Genomic DNA, 26193 nt, shown 5'->3' with positions numbered 1-26193 from the left:
GAACGGGGAGACCCTCACTCAAGTCTCGGGATGACACGACCCCCCCAAGAATTCACACAAGACCATCTTTGCTGTAATCACATGAGGTTTATTGATAGGAACCAGTGCACTGGGGTCGAGACTTGTATCCCACGCAGGGGCAGTGGAGTTTGACGACGAGGGGCTGGGAGAAAGGGTATTTAAAGGGAAAAACCACAACCCGAGGGGGCAGGGATGGCGTCATTGGAAAGTGTGGAGAATACCAGTGAAAAATCGCAAGGAGAAACTCTCTGTTTCTCAAGATAGTTTCCTAAGAGAAGCTGCTTCCTGCTTCTCAAGATTGTTTGACTTTATGGTCCACTAGTTCCTGGGAGAAGCTGCTTGAACCAGCAGGTGTAATTACCTATTCTATAGCCCTAGGAGGGGCTTCCTGGAACATACAATTCTGAGGCCTAACCTGTTTCTTCTGCTCTAAACTCTGTGTCTAGGGGGGTAACTTTAAAACTTTTACCTTTCATTATCGTGTAAATAAAATTTAAGCAGAAAAAAAATCACATAATAACCTGGATACTTGTCAAAAAAAAAAGCATTTTACAAAATTCAAGATGCCTTCACAATTAAAGTCCTGGAGTCATTAGGAATAGATATAGCACATCCTAAAACAATAAAGATGAAAGACTTTGTTCTCTTGAAGGAACAACCTGGCCTTCCTGTCTGGCCTAGGGATTAGCTAACATCTGAAGGCTAGATCTCTTGATCTCAGCTTTTGTTTCACTTTCTGTTTCTCCACTGTGCTTCCACTCAGTGGTTGGGATATATATTCTGTGTACCCAGTAAAAGCTTTGCCATTCATTTTCTTGAAACATGAGTGACCGGAGTCTGTGTGTTTCTTCTTAAATCTCGAAGGCCTGCGTTGGGTTCTCAGTATCTTGATGATGCAGGCATCGTCCCGCTAGAACTTAAATGTGTGACTATGGATAAGCTCTCAATCTTCAGTAGTCTAAGCGATTCTGTGAAGAAGATGCACCACTGAGATAGTGAACATTTGAAAGGAGAATTGTTAGGGGTCAGTTAATCAATATTTACCATTTAGATTCTTATAATTAGAGAGATGGAAAGATATTCTAGACATCTAATTTGAAATACCTAATGCACGTCTGAAATAGAAAGGCTGAATTTATGACAAATACAACATCTAAAATGAAAGATACTAAGCTAGTAAGGAAACTAGGGAAGGCAGGTAAGACAAGTGTTGCTAGAATATAAACAGTTGTATAAATTTTTTGAAACAACATTGGGTATAATTGTATTGTCTCACAAGATGTCAACTTCATGTCTAGATTGTTAGTAGATAATAGGTTTTATTGATGAAAATGGCCTGTAACTTTCCTAATTTTGAGACCCTTAAATATAGTCCGGTTGTGGTTTGCCCTGGAGTTTTCTGTATTTTGATGCTAATTCCGCTGCCCCAAGGACAGCTGCCTAGACTCGTACTCAGGACTCATGTGACTTCAGCAACACCTTCTCCCCATTTAATTTGTAAAATACAGGTGAGGGCAGGGTACAGGATAGACTGAGGCCTGTCACTGGATGAGAAGGAAGGATGGGTGGGAGAAAAGTTTGAAGGAAGAGGAGGAGACAGGAGCGACAGGGAGAGGTTAGGATTCCATGCTGTACCTTTGCCCGGTGTTATGAATGTTTTTAAGGGATGGATGTGTATTGGGCTTTGTATGTTTAGGTGGGCAATTATATCTTATCAATTGAGTCGAAGGTTATTGTGTTTTGTGTTCTTTCACGTGTAGATTTAAGTGTAATGGAGTGTGGGGCGGCTGGTCTGGGCTGCCACGGAATTGGGATGTGTGTGCCTGGCATGGAAAACTGCCTTGGGAACTAGATAGGTAGAGAGATTGCTGCCAGGCTCGGAGAGAGGCCTTCGGCAGTGTGATATGGGATGGAGCAAAGCTGGTGGGGTTTTGCTGACAGAGAATTAAGCTATCTAACAGATATCTTGGGGCACTGTGGTGCCAGACCTAGTGTGGGATAAGAGACAGCCTTTTTTATTTTTTATATTTTTACAATAACATAGTCCCTCATGTTGTGGTGACTCCAACCATATACTTATTTTGTTGCTACTTCATAACTGTAGTTTTGCTACTGTTATGAATCCTAATGCAAATATCTGATATGGAGGATATCTGATACATAGGTTGAGAACCACTGGTCTATGATTTGCGTGGCATTTGCCCAAAAGACTGCATTTTGATGCTATGGACAGAAAACCAAAAGCAAAAAAAAAAATAAACATATAATATATATCACTAGAAATCATGAGGAAAATGAGATGTGGGGAGATTCAAGGGCTCAGTATTGACTTCAGATCGTAGATGTTTTGTTTTTGTTTTTCATTTTTAATCTTGTTTACCAGTCAGTCAAACACAGAACCAACTACATCAAATCTTCCCTCTGATTTTGTGATTACTGCCTGAGGAAATGACACGTATAGTTTCTTATGTAGTTCCAGGAGAAATTTCCAGGAAATCTATGTGCAGACAGAATACCTTGACATAGCTGTATAGATGTACCAGAAAATATTGCCTTACATCTCTGAACATTCTTAAATATGTTTTCTGCTGAAGGACCAATGGATGGATACTAAGACTATCTGTCAGAAATAAAAAGCAAAGAATAATTTCTAATATAAAAATAGGGAAGAGTTGACTAACGTTCCTACTAGACTACTATGGGTAATATGAGGAAGTTTAACGTGAATGACAGTAGCATAAATGGGCAGACATAAACAACAAACCAAAGCAGTAATTTTTGTTCTTAAGTCTCCTTTTAGTCTGATATATTTACTTCAAACTTGGTCCCATTTGCAACATTTTAATAGGAACATAAATCGCACGCAAAACCAAATTATTTGGTGTTCTTCTCGTATCCTATTCTGACTTAATGTTGTAGGTGAAATATGCTTCAATCACACTGAATTTCTTTAACTCAATTACATGGAAATCATATCTATTCTCCTCAGTCATGGGAAAAATACCTTTAACTGATTTTTTTTTCTATTGATAGAATAATGGAGGTAAATTCCACTCTACCATCGCTGCATACAACCTGATGATTTTTGTCAGATGAACAAATTGTATGGGAGAAAGATTAATATTTACTACTAGGCAGTGTTATTACTGCTTCATGTAGTTTAAAAGAGTGAACTAAAGACACTCATTTTCATCAAGGGATTTCAAAACGTTTCCCACTTCCAGAAAAAAATGGGTGAGCATAATGAATCAATTTAAACTAACAGAGTAACATTTTGAGAAAGACATAAAATGCTATTCTGTGTTTAACAATGCTTTTGAACCTGATAACCTATGGTTCCCAATTACTCCAAATAATCGTGATAAACTTTTAAATCACACACACTCTTGTTCACTTTTTTTATATTCTGAAATTAATCATTACAAAGTTTCTAAACTCATGACAATTTTTAATCACTCAATAATACAGTAAAGGAAGAAAAATCTTCAGGCTAACGAAGGGTTCTTGGTATTTTTCAACTTGCCTGAAAATAGCATAATAGCCCTAAACTGCGATTCAACAAAAAAACAAAAAACATTGTTACTTTTCGTCCATTTACATCCTGTAAAAAGTGCATTTGCACGTTAGAAGGTGGACAAAGGATTTTGCTTCGGAGTCATTGATTCAACTAAATAGTATTTGGAGTCTCACTCGGAATAGGGTTCCGATTAGCTGCAGGATTTAGGAGTTTTTCAAACCAGTTCACTGTCCTTTGAACAGTTTTCCCCCTACCCCAGAAAAACCCATTAGGGACATGGGAAGAGGAGCAGCCAAAGTTTCCTAGTTGCTGTGACGAACTGGGAGGAGGTTGGCTAAGGCCCCGCCTGCCTGTCCCTTTAGTTAGTGGGAGCAAAACAAAACAAAACAAAACGAAAAAACCAAGCGGCCGCCAGTGTGATTGGAGTGCGCATGCGTGTGCGCGGCGAGCTGGGGAATTCGCATCTGCGCAGGTTGAAACAGTCGCCAAGGATTCTGCGTGTTTTGTTTGTGAGTGAACGCTGGGGCTTTGGAGTTTTAGTGTGGTCGCGGGTGGTCGAGCCCTGGATGATGTAATGAAGGGTTGTTTACAACCACATCTGGGGTAGTTGTGGAGAAAGTAGGCTATGCGTTGCTGGCGGCGATAACGTCAGAAGGGGGCCGTCACGGGCTCCTGGTACGTGTGAGTGCGTGTGCTGGTGCGCGCGTGCGGTCCGGAGGGCGGCCTCAGAGGCTTCCGGTACGTGTAAGTGTGTATGCGTGTGCGTGTGCGCGTGCCCGTGTTTGTATCTCTGTGGTCCGGAGGGTGGCCTCAGAGGCTTCTGGTAGGAGTGAGTGCGTGTGCCGGTGTTTGTGTCTCTGTTGTACGGAGGCGGGGCTCAGGGGCTTCTGGTACGTATGAGTGCGCATGCGTGTCCGCGCGCGCCCGTGTTTGTGTCTCTGTTGTCCGGAGGCGGGGCTCAGGGCCTTCTGGTATTCGCCCAGGTGAAAGATCACTGGTTTGGGAACCCGTTAAAGTATCAAGGTTAGTAAGTTAGCCTGACAAGTTTCAGGGAAAAAAGCCTAAACCCGGTGCACAATTAACAGAGATCCACCGGCTTTTGCCTTTGCGGCAGAGTGCTAGGATTAAAGGCATGAGCCAGAATGCTCTGCTACAGATCTGAAGACTAGCTTTTAGAAGCACTTTGATACAAAAACTTCAGAAAAGAAACGTTTGAGCTCCTTGGAAGTGTACTTTGGGTTTGGAATTGCCATAAAGCTATAAAATCATATACTCTAAAACCTCCACCCCAACACTGAAACTAAAGAACAACCCCCCCCCCAAAAAAAAAGACTTAAAACAAATTATGGGCTATATTTTGGACAAAACGTTGATTTTGTGTGTGTGTGTGTGTGTGTGTGTGTGTGTGTCCTCAGCAGCAAGTATCAGCTTGAATTTTTATGCCTCTTGAATTAATAAAGGAAGTCAAATGGATACCAGAAGTTCAGCCACTGAATAAATTACAGAAATTAGATTTCAGATCTCTACAGCCAGGATGTGATTATAGTAAGATGCATGTCCAGTTAAGTTTGTTAACTCAAATGTGTTTTCCTCTTAAAAACTATGCACATATTTTATGTTTAGTATCTTTGTGAGAGCTCTTAGGATAGGATTTTTTTTTCATTACAACTGAGACTGAATATTTCAATATTATTCATGTTTTTTCCAGCTTTTGCCTAGGAAGTATTTATTGTTTTGTAATGCATTGGAATAAGTTTCTGAAGTATAAAGTTGAATTGATCTAGCCACCATACTCAAGGTGATCTCTAATTTTCATTAATAATAAACAGTAGCATTTTGGTATGTGAACATAAGTGAATTTTTGTTTCTGATATTCTTAGATTATGAGAGATGAACTAGGACTTTCAGGGCAACTATTTTACTTGCCTTTCTTTGGGATGAGAGCAGTTACTGAGGAATTTGGGTATTACAGTAACAATGTGGGAATCTCATGCCAGACATCAGCAGAAGAAAGACATGACTTCCTTTGAGTTTAGACTATTCTTTCCCCTGCCCAAAGAATATATGACAGATATGATATAGATAGGGTATAGCAAGTACACTGGAAGAAAACCAGGTAGGCAGTGACAGTAACACAGGTAAGAATTGATAACTGATTGGCACTAGTGGCAGAAGGGATGATAGGGGTAGACTGATAGGAAAAAATAGAAATCTAATGTTAATAACAACAAGGAACATTTATTGAGTGCTTTATGTTGGGTGGCATTTTAGGTGTTGTGTGCGTTAACTCATTTAATTATTAAAAAAATTATGACATCGATGCTTTATGTTTACCTATGTATTTGAAAACATTGCATTTTCCTGAGATAGCTAGTTAGTGGTAGAGGTGACAATTAAATCTAGAGTTTGTTTTAGGCTTGAGACAAAATCAAGAGTTAGAAGGCCTTGCAGAGTAATTACATTACAGGGGCAATGAGTACAGGAAGCTTAACTGTAATTTCTAGACACGCTGGCAAGAAAAGAGGAGATAACATATGCTGTGAGTTCAAGTTGGGACATGTAGGTGAGATCTTTGGTGTGGGATCATCTTGACCTGAACTGCCTGTAGGCTTGGCCCTTGCTCCTGTGTCCCTTTCTAAGTAGGGGTAAGAAGATGGGTTTTGCTTTGTTTATTTCTGTTCTTCTTTTCCAGCCACACTGGGTTTTCATCAAATTCACAGGCTTGTTTCACTTTTCCTCACATTGTGAGGCCTTTGTTGTGAGTCAGAGGTAGAGGAGAAAGATCCTCACAGGGTACCTGCCTTTGCTCCAAACAATGGCTGCTGCTGTCCTCTCCTAGTCTTAATGTTTCAGATCTGTGAAGAAGAATGTGACCTGCTCTTGGTCCTAATCAATAAAAACCTTCCTTAAATTTCATATTAGTTGCAGACACTTTTGGAATTAGATGACAAAACTCTTTTCTCACTGAAGAATCCCTTTCCTTAGCTCTGTTAGTTTACTGCCCTGGATCTCCTCTGGTGGATCAAAGAAAAAATTGAAACTTCGTAGATTGTCTAGCTGTTTGCCATCTGATGTCTTAGCTCATGTCCAGGATCTGCCTGCCACCATACCTGGCTTATGGTGACTCTTTTAGGAATAAATTTGTCATGTTTTCTATTTGATCAGTAAACTTAACAGCCTTTCTGTTGACTATTTTAAAGTTTGAGATGTGATATAGAAGAGTATTAATTAGGATCTACTTTTAATCTGTTTTTTAAATAAATAAAACATACCCATATGGTTGTTTATAAGGAGTCCATGGTTTGTGTGAGACAGAAAGTTTTAAAATGAGAGTCAAAAGAAAAGTTGACAGACGGTACAAAGACTAAATTGTACTTTTTTGTTGTATATCGACTGGAACTCATTGTCCTAGTTTATGAGTTTTTCATTTCACATTTAGAATTTTTCTTTTTAAATTGGAATTTGTTTCTCAAAGCAATCTTTATTTTATTTTGCTGAGAGATTTATTAGAGGATGAAAAAGAAGCTTGGGAAATTAATGAACTTCACTTTATTCTGTATCTTAAATAAGGCTTGAATCAAGTTATGAATTCTACATATTTTCTTCCTCAGATTTTTCTCAGATGACTTAATATTTATTAGAACATGGTATATTGAGTTCCTAAAAGTATGGTCTAAGTGAGATTCAGAGAAAGGTTCTCTAAAGATCAATAAAAGGAATAGAATAACTATGTATAACTGAACACATCCCATAGTATAGTATGAGTATATTAAGGAGTAGACTGTGGCAGTATAGGTTTTTAAAGGCAAATGAGCATGCTTGCTGAAGATACCCATAATAGATATTAGTAGCAAGTGTATCATTAGTACAGGCTTACATATTCAGAGGTTGTGTGTGTGTGTGTATATGTGTGTGTGTGTGTGTGTGTGTGTTTGTGTATGTATGCAATAGACTTCATTTAGGAGTGAGGAGTAAAGCTGTAGCAGAGACCTTTAGGACAATAATTCTCAGGTAGTCAGTCATATGTGAGAACCTGAACCTCTAAGTGGCTTTATGTGTTTTATTAGGGCTGATGCTACTCCAGTAATATTCCAAAAAAAATTCTCAAAAGGTAAAACATTACAGATGCTCTCAGTTCTATTCAAACTTTTGCATGAAAAGAAAAACAATATAATTTGTAAAAGTAGTCACCTTTACTAATTTCTTCATTTCAGGGAAAATTCTCAGTTACTTAATATTTGGAAGTAAAGCAGCTGTTTTGAAGATTAGACCTTATTAAGGTATGAGGTGTATGTGTGCTTCGTTTCTGCTTAGCTTCTTACTTGTACTGTAGAAATAGGTAACAGTTTGTATGTATATTTCACAGGGACACACACACACACACACACACACACACACACACACACACAAGTGATTTTGGTAGATGCTCTATTTGTTGTAGAGCAGACAATCCTATATAAGGAAGAGCTGCCTTTTCATTGCCAAAGCATTGCTGTAGTGTTTCCCTTGGCCTTCTCTCTTACTTAATAGGTGAGACACATTTTGAAAGGATCACAGTTCAGCAAGGTACAGGGGATGGGAGAGACAGGAAAGGCAAAACCACTTGTTAACTCTTGTTCCCTGTCTGAACTTGTTTTTCCATTTTCTGGCATGACCCTTCACCATTCCTCTTACCTCTAGGCTGTCAGAGTAGTTAACAGTGTTTTCCGTTTGCACTTTAATTAACATGACTTAATCATCTTAGTAACTTTGTTAAAAGTTTGCGTTCATTATATAACTTTTTACATAGATGTCCTCATGTAGGGACAATTCTCTCTTTATTATTGCTCAAATAATCCTGTCAATAAGGGAAAAAGAAGTACCCCTGGACACTTTGATGCTACCGGTCCATTTCATTTAAAGCTTATACTTGCTTTGGATGGTCTGGAACAGTGTTGGAAATCAGAATATGAACAATAGCTATTATAACTAGCAGTGAAATAGACAATTTTATTAGTACTAGGGGAGCAGTGGTGAACCAGACTTAGTGATTGCTTCTTGGAGTTTGCACCATAAAGGAGAGAAGAAATGAAATAAATAAGTATAAATAATAATGTAAGATACTAATATAGTCTTGTTAAGAATAAAATTAAGATTATGGACTATAAAGGCATATTTAAAATAAATTTTATGAGGAAATATAATGTATCTGTGATCCATCAAGGAAGATTGAGAGAAAATTGAAACTTGTCTCTGTTTATTTTAGGATTTCTAGTAGTTAGATTAGATTAATAACTATTAAATAGATTGGAGTTCAGGCAGGTTGAGAAAGCAAGTAAATAGAAAGTATAGTTGTGGACTTCAACTGTTTGATCTCAGAGGAATCATTCATGAAGAAATCGAGATGTACAAATGAGTATAGTATAACATAGGGCAAACACTGGTATTTCTGGCCATCCAGGTCTATTTTGAATTGAATTTTATCAGATAGGCAAACCTTGCATACGAGGAAATGATCAAGTCACCATGAGGAGTTTTATAAAGGAAACACAAACTTGTAATTAGTGTCTAATCCCGAAAAGATATTAGAAAGGTAACTTTTCAAGTTACAGGCTTCCAAGGATCATGAAAGTCCTCATAACCCACAGCAATCTACTTTTCTTTGACTTTTATAAGACCACATGTCAGACAGAACAGGTGTAACTTACTGCCACCTTCACCGAAAGCCTACTTTACCAGCAGACACAGATTAGGTGCACAGGGGCAAGGTGCCCCTTTGTAAGAGAAAATGCTAATCATAGTGAATAGGAAGTTCTGGAAGCGGTCAACGGGCCCAGCGCACAGAAGTTTTCTACGTGTAAATATTAAAAGCAGAAAGGGATTGAAGCTCAGGAATTTATATATATCTCAAGAATTTGATGCTAAAATTAGATGAATAAGCTCAATAATATAATTCAATAGATAAAAAAGCCTGAGTGCTTAAATTCATGGAGGACAAGAATTAAAATATGAGAGAAAATTAAAGGAGGATGACTTTATTACAGGTAAAAACAAAGGTGGAAGGTGACTGTTTCTCCTGGTGTAAAGCTGCTGAGTTCTTATGTAGATGTCTTGGGTCAGTACTTAGGTCTGATGTGCTGGATATTGAAATATGTATTAGAGATTTTGTACAAATTAAGTGTACTATCTCTAGGTGTAGTTTTATTTAAGTTATATTTTTGACTACTGTGATACCGTCTTCTGCCTTGTTATATGCATTCACTCATATATCTCACTTATGTAAGTGGAGGCAATGATTTTGCAAGTTGCACTAAATACAGTTGTCCAAGCAATACTGTGAGTGCCTTTTTGGTCATGGAAGGGGCATTATATACTGTAGCAGCTATACTGTATCGATAGGTGATGGAGACTCTAAGAGTGTTGCACTCTGAACCATGCATTCAGTAAGTGTTAAATAAGTTTCAGTGATCCAGGCTCTAGTTTATAGACATGCATACCATTTATTTTAAAATGAATATGGAACTCATGACGTGCAGAAGTATACACACTTCTGATTGATAAAAAATGACTTTCCCATGTGGGGCACCATTGAAGTGTCTGGATTCGTAGTCTGGTCAGTAGTAAGCAGAGGTAATAAGCATTACATAGTTTTGATGGCATCTAAAGATTTTAAACTAACTTTATGCAATTGTGTACCTTTATTGTCTTGTCATGTTTTGGGTTTAATGGGGCAGTGTAGTTGGAAAGAATACTGTTTCTGTAAGTCTGTGGGTGAAATGCTTATACCGACTGGCCTATTTGAGTTGCAAATGGAATTGGAAATGATCTCAATGAATTGAATTTCTCAAAATACACCAATAGTAGACAGATTAGCAGCAAATAAAAGTGCTAACAGTGTACACTAGCTGTAAAAATGACACAGTCAAAGAAGGTATAGAGTTTGAGGCTTGAATACCCTCTTCCCCTCCTTCAGAATCACTTCCTACCCCATTACAATTGTCCATAGTATACAAAACAAAGAGGAACAGGAACAAACAGCTAGGAAAACAAAATGCATCTAAGAACGGGGTAGATAACACAAAGTTCCTAGGTGCTTGGATGTAATGCTGGGTTGATAGTCTCTTCCTCTGTGCTGTGAGTCTGATCTTGTTCAATGAAGTTACTATTAGGGCATAAATGTAGGCTTCTGTCTTTGGCTCCTCTTTTATTTAAGTAGGTTAGGGAACCTCAAACCAAACCCTCTTGATCTGCTGTTCCCTAAATGCTCTGTTTTGGATGTGCAAAGCAGAATATATTAGAACAGCACATACAGTTGAATGATTTAAATTAAACAAACAAACATACAAACCAAAAAAAAAACCCCAAAAAACCAAAAAACCAAAACAAAACCCAACAACTGGAATCTTTGCTTTTAGAATGCCTCCATGTATAAATGAGAGTCTTTTAAGCCTGCAGTCATGATCTGTTTTGTTATTCACAGAAATGCATGGTACGTGATATGGGCACTGAGTGAACTTTGTAGAGTGTGCTTAACAAACTAAGCTGCTTACTGTTTATGCCATTGCCATCCTGGATGAGGCTTTTTCTTGTCTGAAATATCCTACCATCATATTTATTAATGAGGCTTATAAATGCATAGATAGACATGTAGACCTCATGTTACTGATTGCAGTTATTTCTACTTCTAGGTACTTTGATATGAACTTAAGTTCATTTTAAATAATGAATTGGCCCTTCTAGAGAAAATAGATTTTTCTCTTACCATTATTTATGAGTGCATTTCATTCTTCCTTTTTACTTTCTTCCGTAAACTGCCTCTTTGGTAAGGCTTTGATAAGACTTAGTTGAGCCTCCAGATCAACTTGATGGTTTTAGTCTCACCAAAGGCCTTCTCTGGCCTGGGGTAGTCTTTTTTTTTTTTTTTTTTTGATATTAAAACATAATGAATTAGGTTGAAGATGGTCAGATTTATAGATGAAATGATTGCTATTTGGGGAAAGTCTGGGATGGTTCCATGCAAGTAATCAGTACCAATTTTCTACCTATTTGAACTTTTCAAATTGTGTGTGTGTGTGTGTATGTGTGTGTGTTTCTGTGTGTGTGTGTGTGTGTGTGTGTGTGTGAGTGTGTGTGCGTGTGCGCATGTGTGTTGAGGTGGGGTGGAGCCTATGCAGCTGAGTATACTTGTCTGTGAAAGCAGGAAGTAAGAGCCATCATAGGGAATTTGAATATTGATAAGTGAATAGTTAACTATAATTCCAAGTATTTGGAGGTAACTGCATACAAATAAACCTTTCCTGTTTTGTTTTCAGAGTTTGAATAATTCTGTAAAGGGATTTTCGACAGAATAATGTCTTTGGTAAGGTAATATTTAAATTTCATTTAGGATATACAGTGACATGAACCCATACACTTATTTGTGTAATAACATGATCTACTTTATGCTTTGATTTCAAATTAGCCTACTTTTTATTTGAATTTTTCTATAGTGACAATAAAACAGAAAACTGATATCTTTACTTTTTTATAGGATGATGTATTATAGTTATATTTGATTGTTTTCTTATCTTCATTATTTATAATATCTTGTCATAAGCTCTACTAATATAAGAAAGTGGAAGAAAAATGTCTTAATAAAGACATTGCAGTTTTTCTTAGTTTAACCCACAGGCAAATTAATTTCTTCTGTTTTTTGTTGGCTTGGTGGTGCTCTGCACTCTCGGGGCAGAAGCCCACACGTGTCTGGCAGCAGCTCCACTGCACACAGTAGGCAGTGTAGAGTGCCAAGATGCTGGAGATGCCAAGAACATCTTCTCAAGCTGTAAAAGCAGTAGTATATCAGAGGGCTCTGTGAGCCTGAGCTGGAAGAAATAGAGTGCTACTCCAAGGATATGCACTGCATTATTGTCAGGGTACAGAGCCTCTTTCTGAAGAACTTAATTCAGGATACTTGTGCAGACCTCTGCATTCTAGACACAGGACTTCTTGGCATCAGAGGAAGCGCCAAGGTTGTGGTCATGCCCAGAAGTCACATTCAGTAGATTGTGAAGCTCTTTGAGAGTAACAAGAACCTCTCCAGTAATCAGAAAGAATTGGAAATCAAACAGGAGCTCAATTTTTTGAAGTCCATGCAGACAGTTATAATAGACCTGTTGATTCTGCCTACTTCCTTGAAGAAGGAACTACTGAGTCTCACACAAGGGGAAGAGAATCTGTTTGATACAGGAGATGATGATGCCATTATACTTGGAGATGTACAGCCACCAGAGTTCACACAGAGCGCTGCCACAGGACCAAGTATTACTAGAGATGAAATTGTACAGGAAGATTCCAGAAATAAAGCTAGAACCTTCTGTTTCTGAGCATACAAAACAGATGGACAAAGTCTTTTTCTAGTTCACCAAATATGCTTTTTGTCCCAGTGAATGGTCTAAGCCCAGATAACAATGCTCTTTCCAAAGACAGAGTTTGTCACAAGAGGAGGTCTTGTATACCTTGCATATGGAAGAAAGGCATACCAAGAAGCAGTTTTTCTTAGAGAATGTTCCAGAAGGAGATCTTTTGCAAGATAGTAAGGCATCAGCTGGAAATGAAGTCATTGACCTGTCTGATGCTGCTTCAAACTCTACAAATCTAAGTCCTTATGGAAAAGACACTACAAAAGAAATGGAATATAATATCCTTGTTAACTTCTTTAAAACCATGTGCTATTCCCAAGAGATTGTTGAAAAGGTCATTAGGGAGTATGGGCCTTCTACAGAACCGTTGTTGCTCTTAGAGGAAACTGAAAAAGATAATAAAAGACTCCAAAAAGACAGAGACTTTCCACCAGGTGCTGTGTATCCAGAGGACAGTCAGAGCAGAAGTGCAGGAGGGTGGGAGCAGCATAAACGAGCTCACAACAGGTTCCACTCCAAAGAAAGCACAGTCACACAGAGCAAAATACGATGGAAAGATTTTCTCAGTTACTGCTCAAAGACTCTAAACAATGTATCTCAAATTGCAGAACTGATTTTTTCAAAACAGTGTAATAGGACATGAAATCTGGGGTTCAAAGCAGAACTCAAATTGTACTGTAGATATGGAAACTGATGGCCTCTCGACCTCTGCTGCCTCTGCCTGCTCTAAAGATAACAGTTTTGTTTCAAGGGGAACTTTAGGGCACCAACAGAGAAATCCAGATTTTCCTGAAAATACTTTTCAACAGCAAGCAGAACTTTGGCTTCCAAATAATAATAAGAAGCCTGCCTGTGAAAAGCATTCTGGCTGCTGTAGCTCTCCTCAGTGCAAGGCAAATTATCCCCCACTTTCTCCTCCACCGCTGCTGCTGCAGCTGCTACCTTCAGTTACTGAGGCTTGATTGGGAGGATCCTCTGATTATATTAATTCCTCAGTTACAAGGGTTCAAAGATTTCAAAATACCTGAAAAATACCATATAAGCCAGAATTAAAAAGTGAACCAGGAAGCACAGATTTGAAACATATTGTTACAAATGGGAGTAATGTTGGAATTACCCATGGTCTGAAAAAGTTCTTTAGTTGCCATGGAATAGCAATTACAGTTGAATATTTTTGGAAGCTTGACTACAGAAGCATCACTTGTGTTTGTAATATCATAGGTTCCTACCTCACTTAGAGGACAAGACTGGGGCTATAATTGTAACAAATTAAGAGTTTGTGGTGTTCTGGAAAGAAATTGTTACAAAAAGACTGCTTCAGTACACATTCGTTTACTCATGTATTCAGTACACATTTATAGTTCCTGATGACCCTTTTCGAAGAAACGGACGTTGGCTAGAAGAATTTCTCAAAAAGGAGGTCTTTCTTAGAGCCATGCAGCCGGTACTCAATGCCTTGCCAAGTGTGGGCATGTTTGACCCTGACTTCCGGAGTCCCAGCACTCAGGTAGCCAACACCAGCCGCCAGCCTCCATCCTGGATCAGGCGTCTTCAAGCCCTTGGCTTCCTCAGCAGCCCCTCTTCACATCCCTGGCCACCCTATCCATGCCAGCACAGAGATTGCTCGTGGAGACCAGTGAGCTGAGGGAGTCACAGCTGAAGATCTTCCCTGACTTTGAGCAAAAACTGATGATCAACTAGATTCTGGTAGCTCATCCATACATGAAAGACCTGAATGCCCTGTCTCCACTGGAGTTGGACTGACAGCTGGGCTAGAGCCCACTGATGACCATCTCCCCAGCCCTGCAAGATGGATTTTTACATGTTAGGCATATATTGTCCTGCTTTTTATCTACTGTTGTAGATTATATTTCACTGAATTGTTTGCTGATGGCGTTTTGTTTGTTTGTGAGGTCTGGTTATGGTGGTTGTATTGTTTAGTTAGTTGTGGAGATTAAACCTAGGCTCTTGCAGTGCCAGTCAGCACTGGCTAACTATTTAGTCCCTAGTCCTTGCATACACATGTCCTCACAGTATAACGAGCTTTGTCTTAAGCCTTCAGGACATTATACAAGCCTCATATGTCTTTGCGAAATGTAGATAGGGGACATATATACTGAGTTGTTTTTGAAGATTATCTTTAGTATATTATTATATTTTATAATAAAATGCCTGCAGCTTTCCCATGAATATGTTTTAGTGTATCTAAAAGTGATTTGCTAGGCCTCTGTGATCTAATGCTGCAGAGGATGGTCATGTGTGACAATTATTCAAATACCACCACTACCAACAACAAAAAAACCCCCAAAAAACAAAAAAATTCTTAGCTTAACTATGCTGGTACTTGCTGTGGTCCTAGCATGCCAGTATTCAAGAGAATGTGGCAGTAAGATCACGTACTAGGTCTCTCAAGGAGACTCTGCCTCAAACCAGAAAACAAAATTTTACTTTGTAGCTACACTGGTCATATTTAAGTTCTGTATTTTCCCATTCTGTTTGCAAGGTTCTACTGGATAGATATTCCTATCCATAATATCCTTGTTATTTTACTACTAATCATAAAGTAATAAAATTACTAGTAAGCACTGTCACAAAAGGGAATATGAGGCCATGTTATCAGCCTAGGACACAGTAGGCTGCTATAAAAAGTATATGCCTTTTTTTTTTTTTAATAGATACTAGACATAGCTTTTTGCATCACCTCAACAGACTGGTTGCAAATCCCTCATGTAACATTATGTCCCAAGTGCTTGCTTTGTGGATTTTGTTTTGTTTTCGTGTTACTACCTAACAGTGATACATTTTTACTTACCATTTCCCTTACCCTATTAATTCTTCCCTAAAAATGTTTGCCTTTTAAATTCAAATTGGATTCAGTGCCTCCTACCCTCTGTAGACTACTCTTAAGGACATCATATTGTACTGTCATCTAGGAAGACAAATTGACTACTTGATTACTTGGAATTATTGAGTGAATTTATATATAATGTCTACAGATAATTTTTATTGAAGAGTACATTAACCTAACTTGTAAGAGAATTGAGTATATATAAAAATCAATGTATTATATTGAAAATAGTAACTTACCTATTGAGTGGGTAGTGACTAATTTTCATTGAATGACAAATTAATAATTTAAAATTTTTGTTGTTTGCTCATTTTAGTAAGCAGTTAGGTAGATAGTGGCTCATATACCTCAGCTCTGCTAGCTCTCCCATCATTACAGTATCAGGGACATACTTGTTAAGTTAGAATACTGGATCCATTTTCAGAGCTTAGCCCTAGATCTTTCTTTTGGTTTCTTTTGCTGAGCTCCATCATAATTGATGGGCTACAGGTCCTTGAGAGCACAGAACTCTGGCCGCCCCTCTGGGCTTCCAGAGTTCTCATTGTTGACACATAATAGTTGAAAGAATTTCCCTCCAGTTTTGCTTCAGCATGTATGCCAGCTTCTGAATTTTAATGGATTTTTTGAATACTTTATTGTTAAAGAAGTATAATTAGTATTTAAGTTATTATAAGCTAAAGAATTGATTTCAGTAGATAAGCAGAATTGTTTCAAGAAAACTAGTTGCTGTCAACACCACGCCTTTCCCCATGAGGCAATTTTTTCTTCAGGTTAAATCTTTTAAAGTGAAATAGTACAAATTTGGTAATTTACAGGTGTTATCATAATATTAAATAATGTAAAGTACTTTTTTCTTTAGGCCCCAGTACCACCTTACACATACACACCCCTAAATCTACTTAAGGATGGCACTGTTGTCAGTGTCTGTGGTGTTGTGAAGTTCTTTAAGCCTCCGTACTTAAGCAAAGGAACGGGTAAGTATTGAGATGGGTGGGTATTTTATGGACAAGAGCTTTGTTGCTGGACTCAGGACCACAACTCCTTTAGTGACCTGAGACTCAGAACAATTTCAATCCTAATTTTCAGATGCTAAGCAATACTGATGTGTATTCTTTGGTTATTTTAACTTATGAAATGCATGTAGTCATTACATTTCTGAGTTTTGTTGAACACAGTACAAGTAAAATTTTTGGAAAGATGTTAAGTGATTAAAAAGTTATTACTTCTCCAGAAAATCAGTGTAGATTATTTATATTTATATCCTTTTATATCTTAAGGTTGGTTTTGTAGTTTGTTAGTTGTATCTTTTTATTAAAAGACATTAGTAGAGAAGAGTAATATTTCTTCACCATTCTTAAGTAAGCATATTCCTATTTTATAAGCACTTCCAATTATCTTAATTTATGTTAAATATTTTTTGTTTCCCAGATTATTGTTCTGTTGTAACAATTGTGGACCAGACACATGTGAAGTTAACGTGCATGCTCTTTAGTAGAAACTGCGAAACCCTTCCCATCATTTATAAAGTTGGAGACATTGTTTGCTTCCGTGGGCTGAAGGTGTGCTTTGTTTTTTCTGTAGTGTGCATTTACTGGAGAAGTCTACTAGCAGTAATTATATGTCTTGTTGCAGAGAGACATTAAACATTCCAAGAAGCAAATATATCAGGCACCAATTATTCAAACGAGTCGCCTGCCCTCTTTCCTAAGACTTGCTTCAGAAACTGTGATGGACTAGTTTCAGTTTGTTCTCTCACTTCCAAATATAATTGATTTTTATCAAGTTTCCATGTAGAATTTGTCAAAGATGAAAGATCATTGTCAAAGATCATTGTCTTTTCAATTTAATTTTATTCAACTTTGGGTCTTACCGTCGCTCCACCTGATTTCAGACACCTGAGATGTGAGCTGTGTATCCCTGATAAACTGAGGAAGGGAAGATTAAAATTCAATTCAGCTAAAAGAACATGATTCTTCAGGACAAGGCACTAAAGAGAAAAGCCTACACAAAACATGCCAGAAGTCTGTTTTTTACCCCTGGGTACTTGTGTGAAAGCTGTGCTGTATAGGCTGGGCAAGATCACGCAAGGATTGTAAAGCCAGGGTACAGGAGAGCTGCAAGGGTAGGGGTGCTGCAGGGCCAGCTTAGTGAGGCTTAAATAACTTTATACCTCATTAACAGTTACTAGTTTTTCTTATTTTGTGACATATTATTATCAGATGCAACTTATAAAAAGGAAAGTTCAGTTTGGGTCAGTCTCATGGTAGAGATGTTGGTGACATTGCTCCTCATATAGCTGCCAGAGCAAGAGGCAGAGAAAACAGGACTAGGGGGTGGTGAGTACCTAGTTCCAACACCTAGGGCCATGTTGCATAGCAGCCACAAGCATTGCTACCACAGGAGCATGCAGCAGACCTTGTACACAAATAGTAAAAAGTATCTTGTCTGATTCAGGTAAGACCAAACCTTACCTTATCGCACAAGGGCCCTTTTTACCTGTAGGAAGGCTCATCTGTCAAAACCTATAGTTTCCACAAAGAAGACTGTATGCAGGGTGAGTACCACCAGAAGGAAAGGGCTTCGTAAAATCCTTGAGTATCATACAGGTTCACCAGAAGAAGGTGTAACTTAAGTTTTTGTCCATTGCAGGAGCTCAGCTAGTGACTTGTCAAAATGAACAAAACTCTGCCAGTCTTGGGGAGGTAACATAATTCAGAACCATTCCAGTGAAATACTACAGTGACTAATCAAGAAGAGAAAAAATTACTAAACATGAACAGAAGGGCTTAGAAGAAGGGTTTTTAAAAGCAAGTGGAATTTACAAACAATTTTTATAGGGGCTCAGATATGAGTCTATTAAACAGTAATTTCCCCAGTAGATATTGTAAGTTTTTCCTAAAAGATTAAACAAAGTACTTTCAGCAAATTAAAAAAATAGTTAAATGAATAAAAGGAAACTAATACAAAAAAAGAACTATAATCTGTAAAAGAAGCAAGTAGAAATTCAATATGTAACAGGAACAGCAAATGAAAAGTATACTGGCTTGGTTAATAAGTATTAGACATTGAAAATAGATTCAAAGACATTACCAGGCATGAAGAACAAGTACGATAAAAATAGACCACAATGAACTTTTGGGGTAATATCTAGTAATGTAATCTGTAATTTAAGATACCCAGAGAAGAGAGGTGAATGGGGATACACAGGTGAGAGAGCACGCGTGTGTGTGCACATACCCATACCACAGCCCCCCACATGACACACACGCATCCACATGCCTACATACATCTAGTCTTGAAAAGTCAAAGCATTGGGGAATCATTCTATATGGAGAACAGTAGCAATGATTTTTGATAATTAATTTACCTATATTTTTGTCTTAATATTCTTCAGTAGAGGCTTATCAACTAGAAAGTTATTTAGGGTTGACAAACCATTTCAGTGGATAAATATGAAAATTTTTTTTAAAGATTTATTTTATGTATATGAGTACACTGTCGCTGTCTTCAGACACACCAGAAGAGGGCATCAGATCTCATTACAGATGGTTGTGAGCCACCATGTGGTTGCTGGGATTTGAACTCAGGACCTTTGGAAGAGCAGTCAGTGCTCGTAACCACTGAGCCATCTCTCCAGCCCCCTATGAAATTTTTTTTTTAAATTTATTCATTATATATAAGTACACTGTAGCTGTCTTCAGATACACCAGAAGAGGACATCAGATCCCATTACAGATGGTTGTGAGCCACCATGTGGTTGCTGGGAATTGAACTCAGGACCTCTGGAAGAGCAGTCAGTGCTCTTAACCTCTGAGCCATCTCTCCAGCCCGAAATTTTTTTAATATTCTAGTAATTTCACTAATAGTAAATTACTATTTCAAACATAAACAATCCTGTAAGATGATAGGGGTAAAAACTCCTACTCTGTACAAGAGTGTGCAAAGGACAGGGGCCTGGAAAGCAGGAAGTTTCTGGTAAAAAAAACAAAAAACAAAAAACAAAAAACAAAAAAAAACCAGAGTGCTTCAGTGCCGACTGAGACCAAAAAGCCATTTTTACCCAAGGAAGTAAATGAAATGTTAAGAATTCCAAAGGAAGACAGAGCAAAGGGACAGTAGGAAGCAGTTGTTAAAAAGCAGAGAGTCAAGGAATGTAGTGAATGTGTCCTGATTACCAGAAAAGCATAAAAGTAAAAAGCAAGAGTTATGTGGTGCCTACAGAGAGTACTTTGAATATGAAGACAAATTAGAACTAAAATGATAGGAAGTAAATTATAAAGCAAGAAGAAAATGAAATGATGATATCTTATTTTCAGACATGAAATACTACCAGAGATTTGTGAAAAGAAAGGGAGCATTTTATTTGAACAAGAACTATTCATGAAAACCATACTAACACCACATATTTAATAGTTGTACATTTAATAAAGGAGCCATAGGACTCAGTGTGACACACGTTCGGAGATGGCCCAGCTTGTTCAGTCATAAGGATGAGTTAGCCTTGCTGCACGTGCTTGCTTTATACATTCTTGGGTTCTAGATTTCACTGCCATAACATACTTTAGTTAAAATTATACTTTAATAAATTAAACACATATATGTAAGAATGCAAGTTTGGTAGAATCGGGGTAACTATTACCTCCTGTTTAAAAAGTAAATTTTAGTGTTTTAAAATTAGCATCTGTTTTCCCTGATTGCAGTATCACTTGGCTGTATTGTTTCATGAGTTAATTCAATAAGGACTAATAAAGATTCCCTCTGCTTCTCACCCTAAAAAAACTTTAACATCTGAAGTTTTTGGTTTCTCAATTTTATTTTGCTGACTTTTTGATTTGTGCTTTTTCTCTCTTAGATCCAGGCATATAAAAATGAGCTTCAGGGAATCAGCACACGTGGTTTTGCATCTTTAACATTTGATGGCACCTTAGGGGCTCCTGTCGTATCTCGTACTTTAAGCAAGAGCTTTAACTTCACTGCTCAGGACTACAATATGGTAGAAACCTTGCGGACTTGGGCATCCACACACATTTCAGCTTCTTCCAACTTAGTGCAGCTTTCTAATGCTGAACCCATGCAGTATTATGACCTGACTTGTCAGCTCCTGGGCAAAGCAGAAGTGGACGGAGTGTCATTTCTCCTAAAGGTACATTTTAAATACTCGAAACTATACCTTAATGCCACCTCTCTGTTGATAAGGAGCCTGCAGCACTCTGACAGTATTTCCAGACTATTTTGTACGGAGTTTAAAATTCTTCAGACTATTCATGCAGCTCTACTACATTTTTTTGTTCTTTTCCTCTAGAGAAAACAGTATTGTCAGATGTGTATTTTATAAAGTTTGTGACATGCTGAATGTATTTCTTATTTTAGTAATAAAATCCACATAATTCTCTTCAGTGAAACTTTTGCGTATTTCTGTTGCTTTATGAATGTCAGCTTTGTTGCCACCCATTTATGTGCAGGGACTATTGCAGGGACTGCCTGGCCGTGGTGAAGCGTAAAACACTGAGATATTTCTTATCATTCTTGTTTTTAAATCAGCCAGAAAACAGTAGCATAATTGCCCATGACCTATATTCCTTGTTTTGCTCTACTATAGAGGATGTTTTAAACAGCACCACATTGACTGAGATCCTTTGCTTAAGTCTTTGGCATCTGTAATAGTCAAACAAGCCATGGAGTTTCATTTTTGACAAGACTCATGACTTACTCATAGCACTTACTGCTGGCACATTAGAAAGGAACACTGAAAAATAGAAATTGCTGGATAAAATATCTGGAAATCACTATGTAGACTTGGTTGACTTATAACTTATCAAGATCTGCCTACATCTTTCTCCCAGGTGCTTGGAATTAAGATATGTGCTAATACTCCTAGACTCAGACATGAGTTTTTAATTAAATATTATAAGCAGAGGAATGCAGACATTATTCTTTCTAAGTTATACTTGGTTAGTATGCAAAATAATATGTGTTTTCTTTTTTAAATCTTAGTACAATACTAACTTTGCCCCTGCCTTTAGTTGCCATGATATATCCATTTCAGTTTCTCTCAGCAGCCATGTGTTCTAGTATCCATTCTGTTAAAAGACACTGATCATAAGCAACCTAGAGGACTGAAGAGTGTATCTGGTTTCAACCTCTGGATCACAGTCCTGAGGGAAGTCAGGGCAGATAATGAAGCAGGATCTTCAGTCTTCCTATTCCACACTGAATTACCTCTAAATTTTAAATGGAAAAATTCATGCACAACTGAGGAAATACAACAGAAAACAGGAAGCTGTTATTACCTGTTTGTTGGCTTAAAGACTGGCTTATGCTCAGCCATCTTTTTTTCTTGTTTTAGGACTCCCTGCATAAACATGTTGCTGCCCACCATGGACTTGCCCCTCTTTTGTCCATCAACAATTAAAACCCCACTACAGATAGTATAGTATTCCGCACAGGTCAGAACATGGAGCAGTCTGATCTTTGTACATCAGATTGAGGCTTTCTTCTCAGATGACTCTTGGCTGTGTCAAGTTGACAGTTAAAGTTACTCAGAAGAAAATGTTTTACTAATGGTTTAGGAGTTATTTTTTTAAGTACACATATGTACATTGGAATAGCTACTTTTACATAGGTGCCTGGAGAAACCAGAAGAGTCTGTCCAGTCCCCTACTGCTGAGTTACAGGCAGTTGTAAGAAGCTTGACATGTGATAGAAATCAAACTTACAGCTTCTGCAAGAGGAACATGCATTGTCAACTACTGAGTCTCCTCTCCAACCTTCACCCATCTGTAAATATAACATCCAAGCATTTTTGTCTGTTAATTAGTTTATCCAATGTAGGTATTGAATAAGTGCTTTTCAGTTGTTATCTGTTCAGACATGATCTGAACAGATGCAGTCTGATGGCTTTAGTGTTTTTACTTGGCTTCATATCTTTGGTTTTTGGTAGTAACTAGAAGTTATATGTATGTGGGGTTGGGGGTGGTGGTGTACTGTAAGGACATGTTTGAGCACAGAATAGAAAACTTGTCAGTCGACTGCAGGCTAATGTTTGGTTTGGTATCATAAAGTGTTTTGTTTTGCTTATCTTTACCTCTTTCTACATTTTTGTAAGCAACAGTTTTTATTTAGTTATCTCACTATCACAGAATGATGGACTTCAAGGTTTAAAGTCTATTAAAAATACCAGTGTGCAGCTATTCATTTTTTTTTAAAGATTTATTCATTTATTATATATAAGTACACTGTAGCTGTCTTCAGATACACCAGAGGAGGGCATCAGATCTCTTTACAGATGGTTGTGAGCCACCATGTGGTTGCTGGGAATTGAACTCAGGACCTCTGGAAGAGCAGTCGGGTGCTCTTAACCACTGAGCCATCTCTCCAGCCCGCAGCTATTCATTTTTAAACTTGACTCTGCTTTTGCCTAAAGATTTCTGAGCTTTCCTTTACCATTCCACGGCAGGTATGGGATGGCACTAGGACGAAGATTCCCTCTTGGAGATTATGCCTACAAGACATGGCTTTTGAAGGTGACTTAAGTCACATTCTACGGCTACAGAATCTGGTGATAGACGTTGTCGTTTATGATAATCATGTCCAAGTGGCTAAATCCCTAAAGGTGATGTTTACTAGAAATGTGCATGCTGTTTTCTGTTTATGTCCTTTTTAGTTGTACTTTTATTCTCATAATTGTGTTTGTGGATATTATTTAGGATCTAGTAGTCAACTTCAAATTTACTCGTTTTCAACTTGTACGTTATAAAACGTGTGTCAGAGTTAAAACTCTGAACACCTTATACATATTATTTTCATTATAATTTTTATTTGAGAATATGACTATGTTATTTACCTTTGTCTCCTACCCCTCGAAGTCCTCTCATTTGTCCCTCTGCCCCTTGCTATCTTTCACATTCTTGGCCTCTTTTTCTTTGTAGTTGGTGGTGGTAGTGATGGTGGTAGTTGTGGTATTGGTGGTGGGGTGTGTGTGTGTGTGTGTGTGTGTGTGTGTGTGTGTGTGTGTGTGTGTGTTTAATTCCTAAATGTATATACCTGTCTGTTCGATCCCTTTAATGTTACTGGTGTGTATGTTTTCAGGGATGACCATTTGGTATTGGATAACCAACTAGCCTCTTCCCTCGAGGCTAGTTCTCCTAGTATCTATACTAATTATTTGCCTATCATTCTTTGTCTAGGGTTAAAAAATTGTGAGCTTTCTCCCTTCCGTGTTAGCACGTCTATTAGTATCATCCTTGTTTGGGTCATGTTTAAACAGCCTTGGTGAGGCTTCCTAGGTTTTGTTACTCTTATATTTGTTACTCTTATGTGTCTAGAAGACACATGTTTACCATAACTTCCTGTTCTTCTGGCCCAACATATAGTAATGAAGCCATTCTTATAAAAATGAAACCATTTATATTAAAACAAAGTGCTCCTTGACACCTGTCCTCATGCAATGTCCTATCTGGAACTCATTGCTGTTATCAGGTGTTTAACCCAAGTACATGCAGATTATCTCTATATACCCAGGCAAAAATACAACTGTAAGAAAAAATCAAACCAACCATCAATGTATTACAACATATTTATTGCCTATGATATATGAAATGATCTTTGAACATTATTGCATGACTTGTATTGTAGATGAATTTATCAGGACTAGACTTTACAATCCCGCATTTTGTTTGTGATTTTTCTGTAATGGTTTTTGTCCATTTTAAAGAAGTTTCCTCAATGAGTGTTAAAAACTATACTTGCCTATCTGTATAAGGACAAATATTAAAAGTATAGTTAGGAATGATGTTGGTTTCCTTCAGTAGCAGTCGTAGGTTGTCTTCAAGATCCATGATTTTGCTCCTTTGGGTGTTTGACTAGGTTTCCAGTACAAGGAACGAATTCTCTCTTGTTTAAGGAGGGTATGCATGCTACTGCTGCAGCTCTACCTAGGGCTATTATATCATGCTGGGCATTGTAATTCAGTGGACTCAGCTAGGTAGGACTGTTGGCTGCTTTTCTTGTTTGGAACCCTCCACAGCTCCTTCTGGTACTATAACATCGTGCATTCAGGAAAGGGGCCTTCAGATCAGTTTCAGCTTAGGTTCTTTTTGAAATTCTTTTCAAATTAATTCTGTTCTTCCAATACTCTTTTTCAGATATATAGATACAAAATGACATTGTAAACTTTTTGCCTATAAGCTAAACTTATACTTTTTAAATACATAGTTATCTTGATGCAGTTCTTGTAAGAGTATAAAACATACATTGTCTTTATTACATTTTGGCCTTTGGTGGATCAATTACTAGTTTGTCTACAGGAGAAAATAAACATATTATACTGTTTTGGTAGAAATATTCTTAATGTTAACAATTATGTGTTAGAGTTTTGTTAGAGATTAAAGTACACATTTGTGTTTCTGTTGTCATTTTTCTGCTTGTAGAAATTTGCCGTACTGTCAAGACTAAGCAACACCTTTTTCAATAATAGACCATCAGGCAAATTTCATAATAACATTTGCTCAAGCTTTGACAAATCATAGTGCTGTCTCCAGAAGGCATTTCTGATCATAGCAGCAGTCATCTTCCCTCTATGATTTGTTCAGAAAAGGTCTGTTTTCTGTGGCTGGCACGTTGTTAATAGTGCAGTGAGGTGAAACATAATAAACACCCATGCCTCACATCTATGCTTCCGCCTGAAGGAAGATATACCATAGGTATTTGAGATTCCTCTATAATGAAACTGTATGTTGGCGTTCTGGTGTCCCCACTGTCTCAGCCTCTTCCTTTTCTGAATGATCTTGTCCTTTCTCATTCATAGAGATTTTTTAGAAAACTTTTTCAAAAGTCATGAAAGACACTGAAATTTCTGGCTGTCATTTCCTTAAATTTAAAAATTAATGTAAAATTATGTTTTTGGTAGCTAAGCCTTTGTTTATTAATGTAATTCTTTCCTATCTGAGTTTCTGGCTTCTTTCTGGTCCTTCAAAGGTCACAAAAGTCAACTGTACTGATAAAAACGAAATAAATATTCCAAACTCTTGCAAAACTTAAAATAGTTTTATTTACTATTCTAGTATCCCACATTGGCTACCTTTTAGAAAATACATTTTTCCATTTTGTTATGTTTTCTTTTTCCAAACCTCTATATTTTGCTGCAACCATAGTATAAGAATCGACAAAACAAGTTGCAGGAGAGTAGACTCAACACTTCCTTCTATGCTCTTGTTCTCAGAAAACCCAAAAGGCCTGGCAAGAGAGACCCTTGGAAGTGAAGGAGTAATGTTGGGAACATGGATCATTCTCCCTGATTTATTCTTGACTCTTTGTGCTCCAGTGTAGATAAAGATTAAATGTGAGAGTACAAAGTGGAAAAGCTGAGTTGGTCTTTTCCTCTTCTTAGCACCATGCTTCTCCCATCATTTGATGCCATTTTTCTACTATAT

General features: G+C 37.7%; 1 protein-coding gene and 1 pseudogene across 19 annotated transcripts in view; both read left to right on the top strand.

Moving 5' to 3' along the window:
- Positions 1-3930: 3930 nt before the first annotated feature.
- The window catches only part of Pot1b (protection of telomeres 1B), a 58245-nt gene continuing 35982 nt past the window's right edge, over positions 3931-26193 (top strand). For 4 of the 19 annotated variants that reach the window (XR_010054687.1, XM_063267864.1, XM_063267863.1 and 1 more), the window contains exons 1-5: positions 16359-16533; positions 16623-16737; positions 17192-17322; positions 20616-20906; positions 23220-23375. Coding sequence is in view for 18 of the 19 variants with exons in the window: in XM_063267864.1 (XP_063123934.1) it covers positions 16513-16533; positions 16623-16737; positions 17192-17322; positions 20616-20906; positions 23220-23375 (714 nt within the window). In the remaining variant the exon portion in view is untranslated. Of the gene's footprint in view, positions 7650-7752; positions 7819-11829; positions 11877-16358; positions 16534-16622; positions 16738-17191; positions 17323-20615; positions 20907-23219; positions 23376-26193 lie in introns of those variants that run through there. The other 15 variants (XM_063267865.1, XM_039084418.1, XM_063267866.1 and 12 more) reach the window with 13 other exon arrangements.
- Positions 12352-16171, top strand: N4bp1-ps2 (Nedd4 binding protein 1, pseudogene 2; annotated as a pseudogene).

Source organism: Rattus norvegicus, chromosome 9 (assembly GCF_036323735.1).
Source record: "Rattus norvegicus strain BN/NHsdMcwi chromosome 9, GRCr8, whole genome shotgun sequence".
NCBI lineage: Eukaryota > Metazoa > Chordata > Mammalia > Rodentia > Muridae > Rattus > Rattus norvegicus.
Note: the sequence above shows the minus strand (reverse complement) of the source record. Positions and strands in the feature narration are given on the sequence as shown.